This window comes from Helicoverpa zea, chromosome 18 (assembly GCF_022581195.2).
Source record: "Helicoverpa zea isolate HzStark_Cry1AcR chromosome 18, ilHelZeax1.1, whole genome shotgun sequence".
Classification (NCBI taxonomy): Eukaryota; Metazoa; Arthropoda; class Insecta; order Lepidoptera; family Noctuidae; genus Helicoverpa; species Helicoverpa zea.
Window position 1 is genome coordinate 5,814,592 of NC_061469.1, and position 19,552 is coordinate 5,834,143.

At 33.9% G+C, this 19,552-nt stretch overlaps 1 protein-coding gene across 2 annotated transcripts in view; it reads right to left on the reverse strand.

Moving 5' to 3' along the window:
* LOC124638999 (synaptotagmin-15-like) overlaps positions 1–19,552 on the reverse strand; it is an 83,718-nt gene that overhangs the window by 34,932 nt on the left and 29,234 nt on the right. For both annotated transcript variants that reach the window (XM_047176206.1, XM_047176207.1), the window contains 3 exons: positions 18,194–18,412; positions 14,682–14,844; positions 8,179–8,318 (listed from right to left, as the gene is read on the reverse strand). In XM_047176206.1, the coding sequence (XP_047032162.1) occupies positions 8,179–8,318; positions 14,682–14,844; positions 18,194–18,412 (522 nt within the window). The remainder of the gene's footprint in view (positions 1–8,178; positions 8,319–14,681; positions 14,845–18,193; positions 18,413–19,552) is intronic.

Sequence of the window (19,552 nt, forward strand, 5' to 3'; positions counted from 1 at the left end):
GCAGGAACAACGGTTTCTTAATAAAATTGAATGAATGTTATTTTTACGGATGTTTTTATTACCTAGGAATACAATAGATACCTATGTTCAATGAAATCAGTTTATTCTCGAACATCCCCGAAATATTGACGATGAACAAAGTTAGGTTACGTAAGGTAATTCAAGTTTTAGTCAAGATAAGGTACACTCACTGTTCCACATTTTTTTTATTAACACTTTTATCTTCTACAATTACGTTTTATTTATAACTGCACACTATTTAGCAAGAACTAATTAACCGTGACGTGGTGAGCACGGTACCAGGAGAGCATAACAAAGCAAGCAGTAATAGAACGCCTGCAATACGAATGACGGTAGAATATAATAGGAGGATGACCACGGAACGAAGCGTAATTTCATATCATGTTCACACGTCGCCTGCAGAAACTGCAAGCTGTCTTATGAAGGAAATATAAATGGGATTTAAAGGTTAACAATAGTAGAATAATGGTCTCTTAATAAAATAGAGTGAAGTTGTTTTGTTGCGGAAGTTTTTACCTACGAATTAAGAAGAATAAGAATTCAAACATTTCCGATCACATCAAAGATGGCTACATATCAATAGTTCTCAAAGTTAGGTATACCTAACACTGATTATATAATTCAAGTTTTAAGTAAGATAAGGCACACTCACTGTTTCACATTTTTAACTGTTACACCGCCCTTATTTTCTACAATCTACGTTTTATTTATAAGCACACAATGGAGTAAATTACAGAACTAATTATCCTCACAATCGTACCGGCGCCGTTTGCAAATTTTCATACAATCTAAAACGCAGTAGAAGTACACTCAAACACGCTATGAAGTGAAACCATGTCTGTGTGCAATCAGAACGTATAATTTTCAACATTATCTTACTCCGCTTACCGTTGAACAAGAAACTACATGAAACTACTAAAATTAGAAAGAGGTTTCAAATACCCCACAGTCAAACAGTTTAGAGGGCAAGTGTTTAACTATATGAGTGTAATATAATATTAATTTCATAATGAATAACTAAATACTAGTTTATAGTGTAAAAGGGAATGCATTAATCAGATATTTCATACAACTGTTACAATTTCCCCTTCAATATCCACTTTAATCAAATTACTATTTAAAGTCAACAGACAAAGTTTAAAAAAGGAAACTGGATTAGACTCGAATGATCGATGATTGGCCTTCAATTTTCATACCATTTGAAGGCCATTCAATACATCTCGACTGAGTTAGATGGTTCCCTAAATATAACTTGGAAAGAGAATGGAGCATTCGGAGGTACCTATTTGAAAATAGCACATTCATGCTTGGGATCGATTACAGTTATTAATACCGCTGAATGATATTTCATTTGTAAGTCTTCAGTTTGTATTGTATTGTGTGTGGGTTTCGAAAGTGATATTTTAATTCAGTATCTTCTCTTTGTGAATACAATTTACAAGAGTTGTAAAGTCGATCTTTAAAACCTATGTATGTTTTGTAATTCTTTCAATTTTGTAATTTTGGTTGGTTTTATCAGGACATAGACTTCCTCTTCTCATTTTCTAATGCCACATTTGTTTTAGATCTTACTTGTAAAATATACTCATACTCATACAGAAGGCTTAACAGTATTTGATGGAACGAAAGATAAGCTTTTAGCGGTGAATACAAACTGAATTGTTTCAACTATACGATATTATTTTAGGTATCAGAATTTAGCTTTTTCTTTTTAAATTTTATCTTTCTAAATTCCATGATAGGCACCTGTCACGTTGCTTTGTGGCTTAATATTATCTCTGAGACATGACTGACTTTATGCTGTCAGATTATCTTAAAAAGTTTTTAATGGCAATATTTTATTATAGTTAAATAAAACTTAATATTTGGACCTTATCTACATACTAATTTATGTTAAGTTTTGCATCGTAATGAATAATTAATTAGAAGAAAAACCTCGATAAATAATCTTTTTATCAGCATTTTTTAAAAAGCGCCACGTTATATGTTTCTAATTATAGGCAATAAATCTATCAAATGCTTACAGGAAAGAAAATAAAGCATAACCACCCATATGTTTTACCTAAACTATTTTTATCCTGTTCATAACAGTGAGATTTATAATAATAATGTGACAGAAAATCAACAAACTAAGAATAAATAATGAATTGGTTATAATAAAAAAAAATTGGAGCAGATTTCATTGTTTAATGAAGCGTGGGTAGCTAATTAGTATCATACCGTGCAACCTTTAAACTGTTTGTTTGTAAAATTGTTACTGAAAGGTACTGAAACTTATCGCGTGACATTTTCATTCAAAGAATTATGAGCAGGACTATAAAATCACGAAATGAAATTATTACCATCCTTGAGACAATGACGAAATACTTAAACATAGGTAGATTTTACTATAAATATTGTAGGTACGTTAGTATTTCAATTTAAATCTTCAAATTGAACATAAAGTCCGAAATCCATCCATTAAAGAATCTATCTTTTCAGTTCTCAAAAAATACGTAACATTTTCAGCTCCAATTTTCCTCGTCATAAATCGAAGAATATTTCAAGCTCATCGGCGTTATTTATGTCTTTTGGTATAACAAAGAAATTTACATCAATTTGTAAAACGCTTTCTGGCATGAAACTAACATAAAATTGCTTCTGAAAAGAATACATTTTCTTCATAAGCGTACAACTGTAAAACACGAGGCGTAAAATGTTCAGCTTGATTTAGTATTTACTATCAAAATATTCTACGCGTATTATGTGTTTTACTTAATAGAACAAACAATATTTATATGGCAAAACTAACAATATTTAGTAGAATACTACATGGCAAATAGTTACCATATTTCCAAGGTTTTGGTCGTCCAAAAGTACCTACGCGTACGCTAGTATCTAAGTAAGGTACAGTATGCTAGTATATTGGTAGATAATCTCTTTATTAGTTCAAATGAACTTATGTTTGTCTTATTTTTCAAACAGATTGTGTTCAAGACGAATGTTCAAGGTTTTCAGTAATTTTTCACAGCAAGACCCTTAGGGTAAGCGTGTTAACACTGAGAAATAAGTGGAGGGTCACGATTTATGTTGTTATTTGGCAGGCCAATGGAACCGCGATATTTTTCACACATTTTCAAGTTACAAAGGAAAGTATTGTGGGCGTCGTATGTGATATTATATTTTAATAATGTTGTTTTTTTTTAGTTTGTTTAATCTAGACCTATATAATAAAGAGGAAACATTTTTTCGCTTGTTTGTTTCTATCATAAAGGCTCCGAAACTCTTGAACCAATTTGAAGAATAATTTGACTGCTCTTCCTAAGCAACATAACTATATTTTATACCGATACGGGTAGTAGTTCCCACGGGACACGAGTGAAACCGCAATTTCAAATATACAAGCACAACTTGACACCTATTGATTTTTTCATAGCAATTGTGATGAATGGTGTATTCAATAATGTAAATGATGCAAGCACAAATTATATATTTCACAAACAAACATGATTAGACGCGTTGATAATTCAAAGTATGGCTTACACGTGAAATCCTATTTCAACATTAAGAGGCGACTTAGCCAAATGTAGGATAATTTATAGACATGCCATGTAATAATAGATAGGTTAATACGTACCCTAGTTGAGATAACAAGGAATTAAGCTCAACAAGAAACAAAAGGGACTTAACAACCCTAATCTCTTGTTAAGATAAATCGATTTGATCACAGTTCGACGCATTTGTTGGGAACAGGCCCGATATCAGCTATTATTAGGTAATTCCGAACATAAAATAATTATCGTAGATAATGGTTATTTTGGATAATTATTCAGATAAACAGGCTTAAAGTTATTTAGGCTTTCATAACTGTATCAAAATAAAAATAAGTTGCCTGACTTGAAGTAGCGAATTTCGTGAAATATTATGCATAGAAACAAATCGCCGTTAAAGACAAAAGTTAAAGCTAGTACTAAAATATTATCTTCAAAATTAAAATAAACAACCTAAGCCTTAAATTAGCATAGCCCACCGCCGAGTTTGTCTTGTCATAAATAAATTCAAGGATAATATTTCTACTGGGATTATTCAAGAATTTCATAAAATAAAATCCTGGTAAAATCTCGACAAGTGTTAATTAAGAAAAGATTTACTTTGTATTAGCGTACTAGAATATTCTTAGTCTTAATTGACAACTTTGCCGGAAAGATAGGGTAAAACAATACATAATTATTAGAGAACAATAGAGGCTACATTTCCATTGTCAGCACACACACAGTATCCCTTCAATGGTATCCGCAATCGGTACAAATCGTTCATTCATTCTACGGCTATTCTTTTATTGGAACAAAAGGAACGTTTAATTTACAACAGCATAGCATTTATTATGACAATGGAAAATGAAAACTTGCTGTCAAGTCACGCTACGAAGCTTGTACATACATACAGCACACAGCATTTGGTTGACAGAAATCGTCACCATAAAGAAAATCAGTTCTGTACTTCTGAACCAATTTTATTCTTTTTTTTTTCCTTCTCTGTGACATAAAATTGTGTATGCTAGATAAGTCAGTTCAACAAGGAACGTTTCATTCATACCTTCAAAATCCTTAAGACTTTAGACCACAGCTTACTAAAGAGAATAAACACCACAATAACTTAACACGTGCCAGTCATAATAAGTTTAATGTGCTAATACCAACTCAAGAAAACGAGTCCTCTTCTAAAACGGGCTGTTTCTCAACTCCAGTTTGTGGCCATTAAAAAGGTTAAGAAGTTTTCCGTGTATTCGTGTTTATACGTAGCTGTAAAATTGCGTGCAAACATTGTACGAGGTCTTGGAAACCGTCTAGCGTTAACTTCAGTACTTTCGAGCGGAGTCAACTTTTAGAGGCTTCACTTTGATCAAATTGTGATTCCTTTAAATTGTTGGGGAAGGGACATTTTTATAAATGGTTCTATAATTATTTTAATGTATTATAGGACCAGGAAAAGTCGATACACGCTTGTTGATGTCAATTCTTGTCTTTACCCTAGCATCAAAGACTGTCAAATCAGTATGAATAAAGCATCAGTACGGCTTTTTTTCTAGATCAAGAATTTCACTACTAAACTAGAACATTTATCAGTTTGTTTATACGTTTGCTACTTCTATTATTAATGGTTATAAATCCGTTACACCGCACAAAATACTCTGTTATGAAAACCACAGGGAGTTTTGGAAGCATATGCAACTACACCACATGACCAAAAGGTCATGAGAGAAAGCTTTACCTCACGACAATATGACCTTTGCAGTTTCGACTAGTAAATACACTGGATGATGAACTACAAACATCAACAGCATCCTGTTCTTCAAACTTATTGGGTTCCCAGAACTGTATTTAATTAAAACTAGTTTGTGCCCGCGGTTTCAACCGTGTCCTGTGGGTACGACACATTAAATAAGAAAGTTTCTGTGATTAGCGTGTTCAAGCAAAGAAACAAACCAGCTACATAGCTTTCTTTTATTCACGAGAAATAACTGTTGGAAGCCAGTATATTTAGTTATAGAAAACCAACCCAAATAAGTAAATATGTCTAAGACCACAAAGAAATAAAATGCCAGAGTAAAAGCGCACGAACTTAATGCAAATGAGACTGTAACAGCTTTCCGAAAATTTCCCAAAGGCTTCGTTTAGCGCTGTCTTACGAAACCGTACGAAAGTAAGGGTTCAACTTAATACATATGTAAGCGAGTTCCAGTTTTCTTAATAAGACTGAACAATGAACATAAGAATTATTTTTATCTGGTGCCTACGCCTTCAACTGACATAGGTCTTACTATAAGTACATTATCAGTAAGACAATTACCTGCTTATTAGCATTAAAGAAAGTGCTATGGTGATTTTAGAACTTAATAAGGTACCTATTTATATTAGTACTACAATTGTATCATGTGAAGAGCACGTCTAATCTGACCGAATTTTGGTCGGTATTTATTAAATCAAATCAAATATGCAAAAATCAATGACCAATTATACATTCTCAGAAATGTAGACCTCTGTTATTTTGTGCTAGTATTGATTAGGTCACATCCATTCCATTGCAAAATACAAACAAAACACTACCGCCGTCGAACTAATATGAATTTCCAATGCAGATTAATAACAACGTATGGCTCGCAGCTACGGATCCCAATAGCATTGTAATTTTACGACAAAGCCTAGTGCTCTAAAATAAACCCGCAAAATTCAGAACACGATAAACAATAATAAACATACTTGGGAAATACACATCTGTTACCATTAAATATGATCTCTTTTAAATCTGGGATAGTTTGCATGACCTATCAGAATATTGGTATAATTATGATAATTTAAATAAAAGTCTATGTAGAATATATACCCGGACCTTACGAGGGTTGAACCCTGACGCAAAAAGAGGAATGCTATAAATTATTTGTGAATGTGTGTCTGTGGCAACATAGCTCTTAAACCGATGAACCGACTCTTCTGAATTATTATACTTTTATATGCCTTGTTTTATTTTAGACTTTTTAAATGTCTACTTTTTAACTTTCATGAAGTAGGTAGGTATTTCATTAAGTAACTATAAATCAATATTCTTTTACCAACACCGGTGCATACTCGGGTTGGTCAATAAATAATTCCCTTCGCATAACGATTTAATTTGATGTGGGTGTAATTGGCTTGGAGAATATCTGTTTAACATTTTGCAAGTTGACTTATCTTTTTTATGTTAATACTGCTATTTGCTTTTCTTTTATAAAAATATTATTCACAAAGGTACTACAAAGCTAATTTACTAACTAACGATTTATGTAATAATGAAACAACTTTGCTTGTCATTGCAAAATCTTAAATCTGCAATTCTAGAGTTAGAAATTCAAATTGTATTTATTATCTGACTTTGTATTTCACCACAATGAAAAGTTTTCTTACCGCAACCTACTGTTTTGATTTATTTACTTTCTTACTGAGTTTTAATTTCGTATTCATGTTTTTCCAAAACATTACCCTTTTAAAGTCATTGTTATAGAGGTAATTTGAATAAACCGAAAAGAATTAAGAAGTTGCAGATTTATGAATTCTTTGTATATTTTTTTTTGATTTAGGTATGTTAATACAATAACGCAATATTCAAATATAGATGGTCACAACAGGGCCAAAGCCTAAAAAAATATTTACAATTTTGAAACATACGGCGTGCCAACAGAGTCAACAATGTGATATTTAAAGTCTCGTTAATCCTAAAAATAAAATGTCCCATTTTAAAGCCTGTTTACATTAACGCGTAATATCCATTACGACAGCTGACCTAATATGTAGGTAACCAGATTAACTGTAGGTACAGAACAAACTGGTTACAGGTTTCCAAAGCTACGAGGTTTGTTGGAACATACGTGTATCTGACGTGACATTTCCTGAAATCCCGAACTCGTAATTTGATTAAGTGCGGCTTGGTGTGTATACCTACGTAGGTAGATGTTGAAATTATAATATATACAGTATATTTCAAGGATTCTTAAATTTAGTGTACCATTGTGTGACATGTACACTAAAAAATATAGAATAGTAAATCATAAATAATATTTTCACACAAAACTTCAAACAGTGAAAGTTCAACATAATTATGTATACAGTGCCTAATGATGCTTTATGCCTGACTAACTTTGATAACAGACCCAAAAAGCCTTTTTGAACTCGTTAGTAAAGGTCCCAAACTAACCCATTCACACACACCGAAAATAGGCATAAAGGTACTGACGAGCAATACTAGATAATATAATATTTCTAAGTAGACGTCCCAATTCTCAGAGAGAAATTTCCAAAAATCACTATTGATTCTTCGTCTATATTTTAGACCTACTTCATACAACAGCTTGAAATAAATTTAACTAAAGCAATTATTGAGAAATACCCATTAGGTACACAACTTTATTCCGTCCTTTCACAATAATTTTGCTAATTTCAACCACCAGCATGTACACACAAACAGTATACAAAAAATAAACAAAACAATAATGATGTCATCTAATCGAACGAGACGTGTAGGCGCGGTTTATTTACAACTCCCTGAAGTAAAGTTACGTAATAAATGAGAAGGATACCTCATAAGCAATACACTTAAGTAAAATCAAAGTTATTTACTACAGGTAAATAACATAGGGTTACTTACTGAATGAGTTGGATCGCAGTTGCGTGGGCACCGGGGGGGTTAGCACGTCACTCCCAAGGCTGCTGACGCTTACTACGTCACGAAGTTCGCCGAGTGATGACGAACGAAGCGTCGGAAGTGAAAAGTTCACCTCTTTTGTCCTGTGTAAAAAACACGATTTGTCACTGAAAATATCATAGTTATTCTTGTACTGCGGGTATTTTTTTCTTGGAATATCCTTTTCAAAATTATAAATAAAAAAATCCTATTTCTTTCGTCCACTATATATGTGTATTCATTGGTTCATGCTCCCTATATGTTACCATTCTTTTATGGTTTTCTTCATACAAAAATGTATCCTTCATTTGTTTCAACATTCCATTTTCAATACTTTCAAAATGGCGGTTTCTTACATAAACGCAAGCATCGTACTTAGTAAATTGAGACGTAAAAATAAAGGTAGGAACGTCGGAAACACAAATGGTTGTGTAATAGCGGTCGTCTGCAAAATTTCCCGCATTTATTAACGACGTACATAATTCGGAATGTTCTGGAATGTTTTTTATACGTATTTTAACCGATATCTTGGAATAAACCATATTTTTCTGTTGTATTTATTATGTACTAGCACACCTAGAGCTTTTATTACGAAGAAGTTAATTATAAGAAATTAATATTCTTTTGACGTACACACGAAGATTACGGAAGGAAGGTAATTATTTTGACCTGTACCCAAAAGTATTTTGAGCGTATATATCTAAAGAAAGTTCCATCGACTATAATATTGTTAAATGCGAAAAGTTTCCCGTGCTATAAGTGTGAAAACTTAGAAAGACGTGCAACTGATATCTTGAGATAGTTTGTACCTTATAACTTATCCTTTGAGCTAAGATTTTCAAGGATATCTTCATAAACTGAATTATCGCCTGACTAGAGCAAAAGTATTTTCTAATTAACTGTTAGTCTGTGCTAACGAAGGCTTTAGCTGAAGAGACGATTGGTAATTATATTCACCTTAATTGCTTACAGCTACCTTCCTATTTATAATATGCTTAATAACATTAAAGGGATGATAGATCACATGATTATATTACCAAAATAAACGATGATAAATTTTGTACCCAAAAAAAAATACCGAAGGAGCAGGCGAATTCCCAAGAGAATTGCAAGTGATTGCTTTTATTATTTTCTAAGTAAAAAAAAAATATATGCTTTTGATGTTCATTTCTAAATATAACTTAGTTATACCTAATGTGTCTGAGTAAGTATAAATACTATGTGCAACAAAAATTTGCTATGTAAAATTATATATGCAAATATTTTATGTACCTACATAAACCAATTTCCGTAGTAAACTCAAAGAGAAGTATATTTGCGGTATTCCCATATTTCAAACTAGAGCAAATATCGCTATTCAAATTTCGAATACCCAAGCAAAAAGATACCGCAAAGCTTGACCAACTTTGCCAGGGTTGCAAAACTTTATACAAATAACCGACAAAACATAGACTCGTATTTTTACTCCACAGCGAATCGCACTGAATATCAGAATAAAAGCTTATTTCTGGAACTATAGATATTGTAGAAACAGATGCAAAAGGTAGGTAGCAACATTCTTTTGTAGCTATGGTCTACTTTGCGTGGGCTGCGGGATCGTTCGAAAGAGCTACCGCGGCCCTGGTACATAAAGAGGTTAAGAAGGAACATGGTGGGCAAGAGTCTGAATCTTCCACACGCTTCACACAGAGAGGTCATTTGATGATTTCCCACATAAAAAAGTCTATAACCTATTCATCTTCGTTTCTCTGTTGATGATGACCAATGATATATGAATTGTATTAACATTACCATTTATTTTAAAGGTGAATAGAGTATGATAGTTTAACCTTTTTTTTTCATCGCTTATCCAGATATGTAGATATAGGTAGATAAATAATAGCTTCAACGAAGGTACTTCATTGCCTTGTAGAATATTTTACCAATATCCAATATCATAACATCTGAACCGTGTAATACTAAAGAACATTTATTTGTAACGACGATTCTTATTACGTCATTATAGGGTATTCAATGGTATACAGACAATATTGTTACGAACTACACGTAGTTACGTAATTTAGATTGTTAGATGTAAAATAATAGGACGAAAGAATAATTTTGTTACTTAGTATCGCAGGATTTTGTACTGAAAAGTTCTTATACCTTCGTGGTTAAACCTGTCGTTTAAAATTTAATCATATGAGTTCCTATTTCAAGTGAATAAAAAGAGTAATATTTCCAACTTTTGAATTACGTAAAATACAAAACTTTACACAAATTAAAAGTTTTTTACACGCTTTATCAGCCTAATAACAAAAAGGCATTTCATTTTATTTTGCAGAGCTTATTACGTGCTCTTAATATTTGAATTCATGAACATATTCAAATGAATAATGTATTCATATTTGTGTTTCAGATTACAAGAGACTTAGTTTCGTCGCACTAACTAGCACGCCACTCTGAGACACAAGGAGCACTTGACATTTTCAAATGGACATACAAATATAATAATGGCGTACGACAACAATAGCACTGAACTTTTTAAATATTTCTTATTGTTCTAGAATTTTACTTATTTATCAACAACTAGGTGTACTTTCATATCTTTTTGAGAAAAAAAAAACGTATACGCTATTGTATCTAAAATAGGTTTTAGTCAGTATGAGTCTGACACTCCCTCACGCTGCTAACCCACGGCGAGTAGAGTCATTTGATGACTTTCCATAAAAAATGTGCATATATAGAATGATATACCTCATTTTAAATGACGCACATGTTTAGCTCTCCATGGGCCCATATATATTGTAAAAACCCGTCCTCCATAGGCCTAATGAAAATTCATACTTTATTTTATGCTACTTAATTAATCACAGTCACTTAATTCATGATGTTTTATCACGAAATACCGTCAACACGACAGGATGAAATTTTCGAAGCATGTTAATACGTAGGTAGGTGGTAACATGGCCACATGTTTTTTGTAGTGTATTATTCTTTTTACTGTATTTTTTTCGTGACACTGAATTTTAAACCTTTTGGCGATTGTATAAGACTCAGATTTGAAGGCAATCGACAAGATATAGAAGTACTGTTTCGCATCATTTTGTTGTATTATATTTCGGACTTTACCCGGTATCTTATCAAAGGCGTCCTTTATCTAGCTGTCCCAAAATAAGCCTTCATAGTCGACAAAAGCATTAATCTTAGTCGGCTTTGCATTAGTTAACATTAATTGTTTATTTTTATTAGCCAGTGAAAGATAAGTCGGTTACAGATTTTATTTATCAAAACAGATATTTTATATTGTAAGCCACGTTGTGTAGTTATAAAAATATATTTTAAAAATTATTTTACATTTTCTTGCTACATATTTTACTACATTGAAAACGGAGTTTTTGTACCAGTAGCATTTTCCACGTGTATTTTATTTGTTGCCTCAGGCTACACAGTATAAATTATTTTATTTCTATTAAAATTGCTGAATAGAAAACTACAGTTCACATAGAGATTGTGACTTGACTTTCTGCGATGTCAAACAACAAAATTCTCTTTGAAAGGTAAACTTTAAAGTAGTTTCCTGGAATTCTGAAATGTAACTTATGTAACTTCCTTGTCTTATGTCTAAGTTATATCTTGTACTGTACATATGGAATAAAAAAATCTTTTCACGCAAGGAATAGTATTAACGAAGAGACGATGGGTCTATCATATAAAAAAAGGATTTGATTTTGACATTACCTGCTTTTTAATAAGTATATTAATTAGCATAAACTTCGATTAATAAGATGATAGTTTTCATTCAGTGGTCCCTTTAATTTCAAAGTAGCGCCTTCGGCGTTTCTGTCCTTTTCCGATGTAATGTCAACATCGCATAGACATGATTGTACAAAAGCACAGCTCTGTCTAACCCTTCAATGGTGTCGTGATATCCCATCGACTGACCTACATCAATAGTCAATCGTACACGAGACGGCTTTGCGTACAAAACCGAGTGTACGTCACTGACGGTTTTGTACGCAAACTGTAACACGAATGACATTTGTTGTCCATACGTGAACAATGCTATTGTCTGTCAGTTCGTTCTGGTTGATTGGCATTTCATAGTTACAAGAGTATTATTGTTTTTTGTAACTCGTCGCTGTGGTTACAATACTTTTATATAAATGAAATCCTCATAGATTGTGTAGATTATATGGTGACATATGGAATATAATTTAAAATTCCCGGAATTTAAAAGGAATATGTAGGTAGTGTTATTGCTTAGTTTTAGCCTACTTAAAAACGCCTACACCGATTTTAAAAATAGAACCAATTTATAACCGCTATATAGTTTCAGTAAATCCGGACTCATCAGTTATCACTGTCAATCAATCTGATGCGGATTGGGATCATTCGAAACCACGTGTTGCATATCGGTTGGTAAAATAACAATTGATACTTGGGTATCACAATTTTAAAAATAGAAAAGCTTTTGTTTTTTAATTAGTGGCGTATTATGTTCCACCTATTATCCCGTCAATTATCTAGTGACGTCTATACAATAGTAGATTATTCTAAGCACAAACTCAGTTATTGCTCGTGAAAATGTAAAGAGTTAAATACTTAAATCCAAAGAAAGATTGATCAAGTTATTTTTCGTTGGACATTTTAGTAAATATGTCTACCAACCTACCATTATATCTGGGATTTTCGGTACAAATATTCGTCATTTCAGGATCTCTCTAAGGAATACAAAGTGGATATTTATGTTCTGAAGTAGATCAGCACATATTTCCTCTTATAACTTTATATGAAGAGATTTCACACGGGAATAGCGCTAAAGCGGCTTATGTTAGATACGTGGTGGAAGGTAAACTATTTTTGAAATCTCAGATTAACATCAACTTGATAAAAATCATTTTGCAGTATATTAATTTATATCAATGGATTGAATACCTTCGTAATGAAATAATGTTTTTTTTTTTTAATAGAAAATTTTGAAGAAACTATACGCTGTAGAGAAAAGAAAAAGGTACTCGTATGAAACCAATTTGTACAGCCGTTCTTGAGTTTGTAATGATAAGAAACACTTTATCTAAATCAGTCCAATCAATCAATTGTTGGAGAGAAACACTAAGGCATCGTTCAGACCAAACGTATTGTCGGCCGCTGACTGTGAGCGCGCGTTACGCAGTTTATTGCTTTTCCATATATATTGAAATTGTCGTTCACACCGAACCGACTATACGCTATTACGTCGCCTGTTGTCGCTGACTCTCAGTGGCCGATTATTTTACTACGCGACTATGCACGGCGGACGCGGATTGGCTACGCGGACGCAGTTGCCGAATAGCGCCGCTCCGCCGCGCCCGCACCGCCGCGCGCATCGGCCGCAATACACTCGAGAAACAAACTTCAATGAGGACAGACGTGACACGTGACACCTCGCGATGTTCGACACCGAAAAGTTTATTGCAGAAGTACATTCTAGAGAATGTATTTGGAATGCGAATTCAGAAGAATTTAGTGATAGAAACTTACGAAGATGCGCTTGGGAAGACATAGCATCTGTTATGTATGAAGATTGGGGGGTTCAAATACTGAGCTCTTTTATGTGTAGAATAGTCAGCCGCTCAGCGTACGCATCTAGTGTGAACCTACACGAGCCTATTCTTTTGTTCACACATGTAGCGCATCGTACGCTATAGCTTATTGTCGGCTTGGTGAGTACGCGTACTGCAGATTGAGTCGACGTTCATACTGGGGCAGACAGTGAGTATACTCACAGTCAGCGGCGGACAATACGTTTGGTGTGAACAATCCCTTAAACAAAGGAAAAGCTGAATCATTGCTGGAAAGAAATTAAAAGCAGCAGCAAATTGTATTCAATTAAAAGGAATAAATGAAAAAAATAGTGAATTTTGAACATAATGACTGAAAGAAGAAGAAAAGACTGCAGTCGTGTTAAAGCTCTACTTCTTTTCAATACATTCCGAACCTTTAGAAATAGGTAGGTACGTTTAATGTTCTTCGGATAACTAAACTTGGATAGTTTTTAATGCTTTGATTCCAGACAGTTTACGACACCAAGTTATTTGCGGTCAATGGTTTAACGCAGTCAGAAATGACATTAACCTTTTCAATTGAAGGTAGCTATTCAAGTAAAGGGGTCATTACTATCTGTATTTTGCTTTTGATATTTGCTATATAGTTCTGATATTTATAATATTCAATATATGAGTTAAGTGAAAACAACTGGATAATAAATTGGAGAAGTAAAGTAGGTACATGTAACTTTTCTTTTTTTTTTCTCTTTAAAATTAATGGTAATAAATCCCAAGGAATTGGATCTTGAGAGTGAGGGGGATGGTAATATGAAGGAATTTTACTAGGACTTTGGGATTTTACTATGCAAACTTATTGGAACCCTCATTATCAGGCAAATAAGGCCCATAGATACGCACATATCTTAAATTAACTTACATTTATATGATTAAAATTCTTACATATAACACGGCGCGGAGATATCATGTGGTGGGTACACCAATATCGGAGGGGAGGGCACGGGGGAGGGGCTGTTCTTGCGCCTGCGCGCCACGAACACGCCGGCCATCACGATCAGCAACACTAGAGCTGCGCTCGCGCCGCCCAACGCTACCAGGACCGCCTCTGTGGAGAAATATGAATATTTAATACTGAAAAATGGTAAATAAACTAAGAACTAGTGATATTATGGTAGAGCATGTAGTTATTGTACATACAAACAAAACAGACTTGAAGTCATAAACCTTCATTTTTAACCGACTTCAAAAAAGAAAGCTTCTCTATTCGACCGCGTATATATTTAGGTGTGATCAAAGTGGCCAAAGGATTTTCTTTTACATTTTATTTTTCTGCTAAACCAAATAAAACAGATCTCTAATCTTTCATCCCTAACATTTTATGAAACGAATTCTTTGAAATATTTTTCATTTGAACGCAAAGTCATCGCTTTGTTTCTATTATAAAGCTCCGAGTTAATCTTATAGCCTTAAGCCGTTTAAGCACTACACTAAATATTCGAAAATAAAGTTAAGCTATATAAAATAAAAGAAGAAAATATTCTTCAATAAAATGTTATAACTTTTATATTTGCCTTTTTCGTGAACTTATGTTTTCAATATCTCTGCGGGCTGCGGCTTGTACTTTGTGGAACATAACAGTAATATGAAAGGACAGCTCTTTTATATTTCTCCTCGTACTTGTACATAATATATACTAGACGTGACCAGCGGTTTCACTCGCTCGTGACTCCCCATCTCTGCGTCGTAATACCCACTGGTTATTACAACGTTTGTGCAACACGTATATTCTAGCATTCATATCAAACAACATTCAATTCACAGTTTCTTTACTTCTACAAAAAAAAAATGACGATCAATAGCAAAGAAGTCAGGGAGTATGAGTAAGCAATGCCTTGGGATTGGACCCAACCACGACGTTAGTAAAAGAAAAAAGTTCCTTTACCCTGCACCAGTAAAGTACTTTGAAATAGTTTTCCCACCTTTTTCGAGGATTGAACTATCTTTCAATACGGTTTTAATATAAACAAACAATCTTCTTCTTTATATGGTACTAGCAAACCCGGCGAACTCCGTTCCGCCACCAGATGGCTTCGTTTTACGTAACATATTGTTTGGTGATATTTTTTTTGTTTTTCCTGAATTTTCTTTACTATAAACCTCACGGAGCCCGAGACCTTTCCAACGAATGCAAAACCGTGGAAATCGGTTCGTGCGTTCTGGAGTTATAGCGTCAGGGAGGAAAACCGGACTTATTTTTATATAGTAGATAGAGATGTAGGTACATTCCTACATGTATACGTCTGTGGGTGCTGACCTCGGGCAGATTACGTCGTGCCACAGAAAATATGATATGAACCCATGAATAATTTTATTAGCCTCATTAAAGTAAACATAACGCTGTATATTATGTTTGTACATAAACAGTGACAATGAAAGGGGAGATATTACCGCCGTTAATGTTTGAATGAACGTGCCACATAAAAATGTACGCTTTAAGTACCTACTTACTTTTATTTCTACATAACTTTTGGTATTTTTTGCGACTAATTAAAAGAGGGTAGAAGTAGATTAATGTATTTTGAGAAACTGTAGTTATTTATTTTTATTACGTAATTCGGTCATGATGAAAAGTTTTTATCACATTTTAAGTGGTACAATTTTTATCGGCTCACTAAGTAACGGAAATTAATCTAGTCGTTTGTAATTTGTAAATTGATCTAAAATGCTATCGTTAATCTAGCTAAAGCTAATTTAAGTATCGAACTTTGTCAGAATTAAGTTGATTACTTTAAGGTATCAGTTTTCATTCAAATTAGGTTTACCTAATACATAGAATAAAATTAATAAACTATCCTAGTCAAAATCTTAATAAATGTATCCGGTCTGTTTATTAAATCCTTTTTTGCGTCCATTATCTTTCGATCTTATTAATTATTTATGTAGGAATATATTTGAAGAGATAGCCTACCTACATATTTTTCAATTTTTTTTTGTTCACAGTTATGACTTTGCCCCCAAGATTTAAGGTTATACAAGTACGTAATATTTAATACTCCAATTAGAAACGAATAAGCCCAGAGACGTGATTTATCATTTACTCCACATACTCCCAATGAATTCTTAATCCACTTCAAAAGTTAAATTAGTAAAATACAGCGCCGTAAACTTCTGTTCGCAAGAATTTCAAGCGTGAATAAATTAATCTTGTGTGTTGTGATTGCTCGATTCAACTTCTTAGAGACTTTAATTAAAAACCCATTGAGAACCCCTTTTGTTTAATTGAATTGTACCAAATATTTGACATTGGCACAATGGCCTGAATTGAATAAGTTTATTAGAATTAAATTAAATATTTCATCATCATCCTCCTGCCCTTAACCCAATTTTATTTGGGGTCGACGTAACATGTTTTCTTCTTCCATACTTTTCTGTCTGTCGTCATCTCATAAGGAACAGCCTTTCTAGAGATGTTGACTTTAACACAATCTAACTTAAATATTTATTAATACCCGTAAACAAGCAAAATATTGTAGTGGCTCTTTGATAAATAAGAGAGGAGATTCATGACGCCTGTAATATCAGATAAGCTGACTAAACAAAGCTTCAGGCACTCACGTACAAAATTTGCCACAATATTTCACAAAGCGCTCAGTTTTAGTTTACCAAAGATGTACGAAAACGATAACGAGGTCGAATGCTCATGAAAATTTATACCCGAATCCTCGCTACGAGCTATGTTTTAAAACAAAATAGATCACGACCCGGTTTTAATGTTACAATAAAGTGAACAGAGACAAGTTACCGATACCCTTCGGACCCACTAAGTAGGTTACAGTCCGGAACGGATTTGCGTAGGAAGATTTATAAGGCTACGTCCAGACTAAGCATTCTTACACGTAGTAACACACATTTTCCGCACGTACGCGTGTTCTTTTATACATGGAGTGTAGGTATTGAACTATCGTTCGCAATGTACGCGTAACCTACTACGCGCCACGCAGCTAGATTCTGTTTGCTTTATCTCAGATTCCGATAACTTGCTACGGCGTAGTAGGCTGGTTACGGTGTAGCTGTGGCAGATAACCGATATAATAGTTACCTAATTGAATTGTCAGCGCTTTAATCTATGAACATGAAAGCACATTTGGGCACAATACATTGACATGTAAACTGTTTGTATATACATTTTATTTTACACATAAAACATACGATACTTATAAATATGTAAGAATATTTTTTGTCGATGGAAATATTAAATTATTTTGTTCTGTACGGTTGGTTATATTTGGATGCATTCAGTAAAACCAATGTGGGCTATGTAATAATATATCACACAATACCTAGAGTCTGTATGACGAAATACTCAGAAATCATAATAAACGAAACATACATAAAATACGTAGACGGTACGACGCAAAATTTTTGGAATTCAAAATTCATATTTGTACACAAACCTCTCAAATTAACAGCATTCGCGATGGAGAACTCCGACACTGACGCGGTGGTCGGCGGCTGTTCGAAGCTCTTGGGGGGCGCAGTCTCGATCTGGCTGAGCCCTTCGACGTGTTGTGACGTCACTGGGTCTTCGTACTCCCGCGGCCGGTCATAGTAGTCGGCGTTCTGTTTCTCTCGTGGCTCTTCTACTGCGTCCGGGTCGTAGTCTGACTCGTAATCTGTTGAGATTAATAATAATTAAGACCTAAAAACAAGACTTAGTACATTACGTAATACCCACATATCTGAGAGAACTTTTGACTTATCGAGACTATCTAGTCAATATCAAATCATGTATTCGCGTGTGTGACGCATAAAAACACAAAACAGAACGTTCTCGAACGTTCTCGTTCTAGTTTATATCGAAAGTCTAATAATGTCTTTGGAATCCACTTGACTATTTGAAAGATATTAGATAAAAATAATTGGCATACTATTTGAAATTAGCCTTTGATGTTGTTACGGTACGCTAATTAACATTATCCAAAAATTAGTTTTTGTTTTGTGGCTAATCTCTGCCACTGGCCTGAATCCGTAAACCCTTTCACTAACAAAAAGTTGCGTTATCCCTAATGCTAATAGCTATTACGTGGATAGAAGTTAGACACTTCGTACATAAGGGTAAGCTTATCTTCGACACCCGACTATTTGGTTAATATGAAACAAAAAGTCGAAAACTCGTAGCCTATACGAAACTAGACTATGATGTCCTTTTAGCTGATTATCGGCCTGATGGCGGCTGTTCTCATATAAGGAGATCAGCCAGCTGCGCATGACATACATATAATAGTGCACAAGGGTTTGCACAGACACAGGTGCACTCACTATTGCTTCACTCTCATAGCCTGTTGGGACGGTAATCCTACACGACAGTGTTCTCCGATGCACGTGAAAGTGCCTGGAAGTTGGTGATTTATACATCTCCGTCTCCGGGCTGCTATGTGAAAGTTTCTAAAACCCACACTACGAACTAACAAAATTAGAACAACCCAGAGAATTAGTTTAGAAACCAAAACCGTCAGGTATCGGAGATTTTCTTACACTGATCTATAAGCTAAGGGCTAAGCTAAGAGCTTTTCTATACACGTTAACATTTGAGTTATAACCTGAACCATTTCATGAATTAAATGCTTCGTAGACTTAACTAATCCTTAACTACTAATACTCCATTAGAACGTCTAGGAATTATGTCCACATACATAATACGATGTTTGAGGATCGGATTACAGGGTGCTTAGAATTTAATTGTAGTCAGCAGCTACTTTACTTGGAAATTCTCAATATCTTGTGGGAAGTGTTCTTGGTAATAGTAAGTATTT